The 8,495-nt window shown below is 33.8% G+C and overlaps 1 protein-coding gene across 16 annotated transcripts; it reads right to left on the bottom strand.

The window, feature by feature from the left end:
* LOC114292401 (12-oxophytodienoate reductase 2) lies at positions 1–5,994 on the bottom strand. Of its 16 annotated transcripts, XR_014337712.1 has the most exons (8): positions 5,763–5,994; positions 4,484–4,597; positions 2,535–2,596; positions 2,240–2,370; positions 1,645–1,695; positions 975–1,085; positions 695–746; positions 1–344 (listed from the first exon to the last, which is right to left on the bottom strand). XR_014337712.1 is itself a non-coding variant. In XM_028236378.2 (6 exons), the coding sequence occupies exons 2-5, from the start codon at positions 4,586–4,588 to the stop codon at positions 1,682–1,684; spliced, it is 312 nt and encodes a 103-aa protein (XP_028092179.2). In that variant the 5' UTR covers positions 4,589–4,597; positions 5,763–5,994; the 3' UTR covers positions 1–1,085; positions 1,645–1,681. The 16 variants fall into 16 exon arrangements, 3 of the variants coding, with proteins under 3 accessions (XP_028092179.2, XP_082738840.1, XP_028092157.2); XR_014337708.1 differs by lacking the exon at positions 1,645–1,695; XR_014337710.1 differs by having other exon boundaries at positions 1–327; positions 695–1,085.
* Between the last annotated feature and the right edge of the window lie 2,501 nt (positions 5,995–8,495).

An 8,495-nucleotide genomic window follows, 5' to 3' on the forward strand; every position in this document is an offset into this window, starting at 1 on the left:
TTGTTCAACACATCAAAATGAAACTATATCAATAAATTATAAACATTCAACAATTGTCTATACATTCCAAACATTCGAAAACTAAATCCTTAAGTTCTAAACTGTACAAAAAGTTTAAACCATCCAAAACTATGCATATCTAGCTTTCTAAATATATTGACAACTATTAAGAGATTATCTAAAACTACCGACAATAATTCCTATAGCAATTGTAGCTGTAGCAAATCCACTTGCTCCTATCACAGGGACGAGGGTACCCAATGTATGTGTTAAGGCACCTAAACCTGCGACAATAGCTGGAGCAACTAATCTTGTTGCATTTCTTGTCTTCATGACAAAGGAAACTTCACATAAGTACAAAAACCAACGACTCAGTGACAAAATTATTTCTTGAGGTATTAAGAAATGATCAAGAAATTTTAAAACATCAACAAAACATTTCTAAAATTAATAAGATAATTCAATAGCCCCATAAAAGCAATGTCATAATAAAAAATTAGCAAAAATTCATATTTTTTTACAAACAATAGCCAACATATTTTTTGGGATTTCATGGTTTTCAATCTAAAAGCACATGATTTTTTACAAACATTAGCCAACATATTTTTTTATCACAAATTCCAAATCAGTTTTTATACGAAGAAAGAAATTTAATGACAAATAAGTTCTCTAAAACAGTGAAGAAAAATCATACCTTAGAGAAGGAGAGAAGATAAGAAGAGAATGAGAGAGGAAGAGAAAACCAACTTGTTGATGCCGCATGAACAGAACATAGAAATCAAAGAGAAGATAAGAAAATGAGCAGTTAGGATTCAAAGGTTCCAAACCAATCAACATGTTGTGAAGCTGTTACTATATTCAAGAAAATCAACTTATAAACAAGTTGAGTTGTGATTTCATAGATAGAATAAGCATTTTTGTTTCTGAGGAAGCACTTGCAAAACAGTAGAAGAGTGAATCTAACAGGAACTAACCTTGTTATACACCCCTATGTATGGAAGAAGCCATCCAAACCCGTTTAGGAGCAAGCTGTTACTGCAGATTTTCAATGCTTCTCTGGAGTATTAGTGAGAAGAGCAGCACCCCTACATGTTTAGGGAATGTCAAACTAATCTCATTGATTGCCCAAAATATAAAATGAAAAGAGTAAAAACGTAACGTACTAGAAAATAACCATATAAAAATAAATAAATATATGCTCTCAAATAATAAACAACTATTACTTCTAATGTACGTTATCAGACTCTATATCATTTATTCACTAGTACCCTTTTTCTTGCAATGTAGAATGCCAACACTATGTTCAAAGCAAAAAGGAAGGTGGAAATATGTCAAAAAAATAAATGCTTCCAAAGGGTACCAATGAATAACATAATTAATATAAATATTTTTCCATGAGGTACCTTTTCTATCTCTTTAAAACTGCCACCTTAGCAGCTGTGCTGCTTTCAGATGTTTGTTATGTACCCCAATTGTCATTAGGAATGAACAAGTTTCAAGAAGACCCAAACATAAACTTAATGAAAAAAAATTAGTCAAATCAAAGATAACTTCAGAGTGAACAATTACTATATACAAAGATATCAACAAAAAGAAAGTGACATAATGATTTTATTTAATACAAAAAGAATTTAAATTTATTACCGACAAGGCAATCTCAGATACATAGTACTCACTCCACTTAAAACTGTAGAGCTGTAAAAATTAAAACAAATTAGGAGTTAAAAAAAAAAAATGAAATAAACCCAACAAATTCATTTGTGTGAATACAAGTACACTAAAAGGTCTGAAAAACAGAATTCCGGGTGTTGAGAATGCTCCAACAATATCGTAATTTCTATTGAACTCCACCAACAAAACTGTTTGATTTGAGTCAAGGTCTATCATCAATTGAAATGATTGTTTTATCAGGATATCAAGTTTGTTATGAACATATGATGGCCTTTACTATGAAAACCATATAAGTTGACAAAAGCAGTGATATTACACTTTCAACATATTATATGTATGAATCTATTATATTGAAGAGAACACAGACAAATACACATATATAGTAATAAATAAATTACTACCTGAATCACAAAATTTCGCCTTTCACAATCCCTAAACATATGCAAACAAAGAAGCTAAACAAGAGGCTGGAAACATTTGATTCAAGGATTTTTCATTGTTATTATCAGTGAAATATTGTCCAATGATGAAAGAGATATTCAAATGGGGGCAAAAGTCAACAATATACCTTGATTTGAAACTCTTCCCACATGCCAAATCTGACAAAAGAATATACCACCCTTTGCATGAACAGCATCTACAATCGGTTTCCAGGCTTCAACTTGCTCCTTTGTCCATATACCAGGTGTAAATGGATATCTTCATTTGGAAAGAAAGAAGAATTAGTAATAGAACAATAAGAAATGAAGACACTCACGCTTAGTCAAACAGATAGGCACACTCTTGCACATGGACGCCTACATATTTTCCTTTAAATCAATAGAAAAGATTGAAATTGGCGAACTACTAATGTTAAAAAGTACCCTTGTGCAGTATCAGAAACCCCAGTGGCTTCGGAAATGAGAAGACCTCCTTTGCTGGTCCTCTGTGAGTAATATAAGATAGCATGTGGTTGAGGAACGTTATTGAAAGATCTCTGCCTAGTCAATGGCACCAAGACAACTCCGAAAATTTTGGGGCAAAACAAGAAAAAAAGAAAAGAAAACTACATCAAGCATTTAGACAATGTGCTCCTCGTAAAGATGAACTTTACACTAATTAAATTATAACAGCTTCTTTAGAATCAAAAAACACAAGGCAAACAAAAGAACCACCACTAAAACAAGAATGACATGACAAAAGTTCACAAAAACGTTAAGAACTTCATTCGATGATTAAAATTCAATCACGATTAAAAAGACCTAACATGTCCAGATCAACATACGAACTGCAGCCGGATGGTGTGTTGTGTCAGTTATAAGCTACAAATACATAGCTTTCATAAGTCTATATGGGACAATGAACTGAAAAGTTCAAAAGAAAATGACAACAACCAAATAAATGAAAACGAAGTCACAAAATGAAGAGGAAAAAGAAAGCTACTCTTTAAATTTGCAGACAATGCCTAAAAGGAGATGTGACCTTCCCATTTATCTGTCAGGGTATGAAACTAAGGGATATTTGTTTACATAGATATCAGATGATTCTTCTTAAGCCCCTTAAAATCTCACAGAAAACATCACTTCTTTCTTGTATTTTTGTTTTAAAAAATAAAAAATAAAAAATAAAATAAAATTTTCTTGAATTCTTTTCCAATTGACGCATATAATGATGATGAGCAGAGACTTTCTGCACAACACAAATTTAAACAACTGCCAACAAAAGTTAAGAAGAGAAAATCATTTGGGCCAATACATAGAGAATAATCATCTTGTTAATTAATCATTTAAAAATGCCAGGTCCAGGGCAATCTAATAAGTTTAGGCTGCATCCACAGATCATATGAGCGAATAATATGGAACACTGCATATGATATTCATTAGGAACTTTGGAGAGATACACATGAGATGATATTGAAGGGGAAAACACTACCAGATATAATTAGCTTAAGAGTGAAAGTGGTTTACAAGAAAATGATATCTCATTTATAAAACTCTAATCACAGAATCAACGACATAAAATAATTCTACTCATATTGTCTGTGGTTGGTTTTCTTTCCATGTGCTTAAACCCACCTATGAATATATATATAAGGCCATCTCTAGCCCTTACTCAAAATAAGTAAAAATTTGAATAAAAGGTTAATTTGATACAAACGGACAAACTCAGATTTAAGCATAAATCTAAGTAAAGACTACACTAAAAGCAAACTGGTACATTTTGGAGTCACAAAACAGTCTTCAAAATTTTGAGTAAATTTGATTTGTTAAAAAATTTGAGTAAAACTCAATTTGGTACAAGTTTGGGTCAAGGAGTGGAGGGTGTTTGAGTGATTTTTACCAAATTTTAAGTTTCATATAAATTTGAGTCAAAGATGCCCTAAATATAAAATACCAGCAAGTATACATTTAAATTTAAAAATGTAGTATGTCAGCACATTCATGTCAAATAGAAGTAAAACAATAAATAACAAAATAAAAATTGACTAAGAAACAACAAAGAAGACGGTTTCTTCAAACTAACATCCATTAAATATAAAAATACAGTCACTAATTAGAAGAATTACAACACTGAACACAACGAAGTGAACTGATTGAGAGAGTGAATTACTGAATATTAAAAATGAAAGAATGAATGAATTTCCCATATGGGATTTTCCTCAAACACCACCAGTTAACAAATCCACACAGCAACATATGGAGAAAACAATTGAAAAAAAATAACTACTTTCTATCAATCGAACTGTTTATTGCAAATATAAACAACAAAATCAAGTGGTATCAAAATCAAGAAAAATTTATAGTGTGTGTAAGAAAGAAAGAAAGATACCTACGAGAAAGTAGGAAGTTTCCATCTTGTATGCGGAGATAAGAGGGTTATGGAGTGGATGATCTTGCTCTTTTTCTTCTTGTCCTTGCGTTACTTGTTTCAATTCCATTTTTATTCACTGAAAAAGGTTGAAAAATGGAAGTTTGTGGATGAATGAATGAATGAATGATATCCCAAAAACCAAAGAGAGTGAAACTGGGTAAACAATACAAGAAAGAAGATTGCAGGACAGGAGGCTCCAATATTGGATTGGGGAAGCTGGGTGGGGGTATATATAGCAAGAGGATCTCATTCTTAATTTTTTTCTTATGAAATTTAAATTTCATAAAAAAAAATAATATTAATAATAAATTATTTTCAATTCATTCATTAAATATTTCATCAAATTAAAAATACAAAATACTAAAAAGAATCCTTGAGATGTCTACCCCTAATAAGTTTAGTACCCATGGCTGAACATAAATTTCCCCAGGTTTCACATACTCAAAACCTGATCAAATTACGAGGTAGAGAACTACTTTTACAAATTCATCACAGTCAAGTCTCTACACAATTTCAATTTTGCACAATCATGAAAACTCACCCCCAAAATAGCTATGATTTTGCTTTACTAAAGCCTCTTTTCATTCCATCTTGTAAACATGATTTAAACTACATAAAAGATCAATAAATTCATGCCTGAAACAATTTAACACAAATTAAAAATTGAATTGAAAATTTTAAAGACTAAGAACTTTTTGTCAACCTCTCTAGAAATTGAGTGAATTTCTAGAATATATATATATTCCAGCATTGTTATTTTCTTCTTCATGATTCCCAAAGATAAAAAGCACAAGAAAATTACAAACAATTATCGAGAGGTAATCGACAAATTTATAAAAACCTGGAATTATTGTATCCCTAATTGCAAACACAGGTATAGATGATACGACTGAAAGATAAAACAAAGAATCTGACATAAATTAAAAAAGAAAAAAAGAAGACAGAGAGAGAGAGAGAGAAGAACCCAAGCCTTCGAATTTGTCAATGGATTGAAGTTTTCAAGAACCCCTCCCCCCCCCCAAAAAAATTGATAACCCTGCCTCACCCCTCCCCAGCAATCCCCTCTGGTAACCACCCTCCAGGACCAAACTCAGTAATCCCCTCGCCTATCCTCCAAAATCCGACAATCTACCTAACCCTTCCCAGCCCCTCCGCCATCGCAGAACCATAAGAGAGAGAAAGAGTGAGAGAGATGAAGGGGACAACAAATAATCGTACAAATTGAGTCAATCCGAACATACCTCAAGAATCGAACTGAGATTTTTTTCCAGATAGAAGCGAAGAGAAGAACGAAACCCTTCCCCTTTGAACCGTCGATCGTCGCCGCCGCCGCCGCCGCCGCCGAACGAGTCTTGCCACCGAAGAGAGAGCATCGTTGAAGGTAGAAGAGAAGCTGCCTAGTCCCCCTTTCTAACCCTCTCTCTTCTCCCTGCCTAGCAACAATTACAATTTTCCCATTCCTATTTTGATTGACTTTCTATTTTTTAATATATTTTTGTAATTGGTGCTGAAATTTTTTGTTTTGTCGCTTTTTTTTTTTTTTTTTTTTGCCATACCATTTAGGTTATAAATTGTACGCAGAAAAAAGTGTAATACTTTTAACGACGGATGTTATGTGCGTCGTGAAAAATATTTACTTTTCACGACCGGCGTATGTGTGTTGTGTATAATCAATGTATTAACGGCACGCCATATGCACGTCGTAGAAAGTTTTATTATTTATGACATGCATTGCAAGTCATAAAAAAATCATTGTTTTTACCGTTCACGGCCTACGCAATAGACAAGCCGCAAAAAAAGCAAGTCGTAAAAGTGAGAAACTACGACATGCATTTATTGTATGCCGTTGATATGGTGCCGTAAAAGGTTAGTTTTGTTGTAGTGCTAGTAATTTCACTGTAGCACTGCAAAACTTTTGAGACCTTGCGTATACCGCTCGAGTGATGGAAAGTTCGCTCGAGCAGTCTCTTTGTATTTTAGTACTTCACTCGAGCGAAGGAAAGTTTGCTCGAGCGATCTGTTCGGGACAACAGTCTTAAATTTCGATCTAAACACTTTTTGACTTCACTTTTTCACTCTCCTTCTCTCCCTAAACTCTATTTTCGAAAACCCTTACTTCTAAACACTAGATCTCATCTATTTTTAGCAAGAATACATCCTTGCTTCTTCATCAAAGTTGTTTATCTCATCAAGATCTACATTTTAGACCGATTGGATCTTGGTATTGTAAAGATTCATCTTTGGGTCTTTATCCCTTATTCTACAACTTTTGAGGTAGGAATATCTTTACTCTTATATATTTATATTTTGATCTAAATAAGTGTGAATCATGTGATGAATAGCATAATTGAGATGAATGATATATATATATATATATGTGTGTGGGTTTTTGTGCAATAGGGTATTCATATAAACCTTAAGGGGGTTGTTCATGAATTTGATGTAGTGGATGATTGATAAGTAAAATTGGAGAATCCTTGTTGTCACGTCCCAGATTTACATGGTTCGACTTACGTGAATAAACCACCCAACGATGAATAATAGATAACAACTCTCATGCAAATGAATATAATATAGTCACACAATACATGTGTTTATCCGATTTCATACATTCCTAGATACAACATCTAAGCCAAATGGATGTTTTGTAACTAAAACATAATTTAACGCCTTGAGGCTTACATCATACACAAAGGGTGTAACCCTTATAAGAATGGCATACGGCCAATAAATAACATAAATGGCCCATGGCCTACAAATAATAGAACCACCCTATACGGTTTCGAACACAGCTTCACGTCTCAGTCCACATCCATACGTGTACATCTGAAAAATATTTTCAACCACGTAGGGTGAGAATAAAGCCCAGTAGAGAATATTTTAGAAACTAAACGTACTCCACTAGCATAAATGATCATGATGCAATACATATATACAATATGCCCAAATGCATTTTCAAATCCATCTGATTTCTCAACAAAATCTTTTTTTTTCCAATTACCAAAAGCCTACGTTTAATCAAAATGTTTTGAGTTCAAAACATCTATTTGATATAAAATCCCTTTCTAAAAACCAATCCAGGTATCTCAATACTAACCAGTATATACATTGTTAAATCAAATACAAATACATCGCTAAACAATAGCAAATACATTGCTAAAACCTTTTCCTAAAACATCCTTTCAAGTCAAAATGATAATAAATAAAATGTGTAAATCTCCAGGGCCAGTGTTCATACGAGTAACTATATAAGTCACAAGGTCATTTTTACTGGTGCTAACCGGAAGGCTCGACACCTATCGCGCGGGTTTAGGTCTTTCACCATGGACACACAGGCCAACATAATTCTGCTTTAACATCTTGTAGACACCCTATTTTTGACCGTCCTCAAGACTTGGACATTATTGTTTGTGCACTCGATGATTGTGCGTGTTTGTGTTCGTTTTGAGTGTCCGAAGTCCTCGGCGGAACGCCTTGTCTTTGAGCCTCTAAACCTTAATTATTTTGTGCTTGGTTTTGCACCAAAAGCTTGTTGCCTCTGGTTTGGAGGAGTGGATGACCTGTCGGCTAGTCCCCTAGGCTGTCGGCTAGGGCTTGTTCTTGTCGGCTACCAGTGGTGGCCGACAACCATTGGTCTATTTTTCCAGATATTTGTTGATAGTTGTGCCAACTGTTGCTTACTGAGCTGCATCGTCATACACGTGTATGGTGAGATGTTCACAAGCTCAAGACTTGTTTTTTTTATATATAGGGGGTGTCCTCCCCCATTTTTGAGGGTTAGCATTTTTAGAACAAAAATCTCTCTCTCTCTCTCTCTCTCTAGAATTCTCTCTCTCTTGTTATTTTGCATACATTTGCTTAGTTTCCCTTAGCTTTTGCACATCAATTCTTAACCAAATACTCTCACCTTTGCGCTGAGATCACTTGGAGCCTTGTTTGAGCTCTAGAAGGTGATTTGAGCTTGGTTTGTTACC

This window comes from Camellia sinensis, chromosome 8 (assembly GCF_055761805.1).
Source record: "Camellia sinensis isolate YWXY chromosome 8, ASM5576180v1, whole genome shotgun sequence".
Taxonomy (NCBI): Eukaryota; Viridiplantae; Streptophyta; class Magnoliopsida; order Ericales; family Theaceae; genus Camellia; species Camellia sinensis.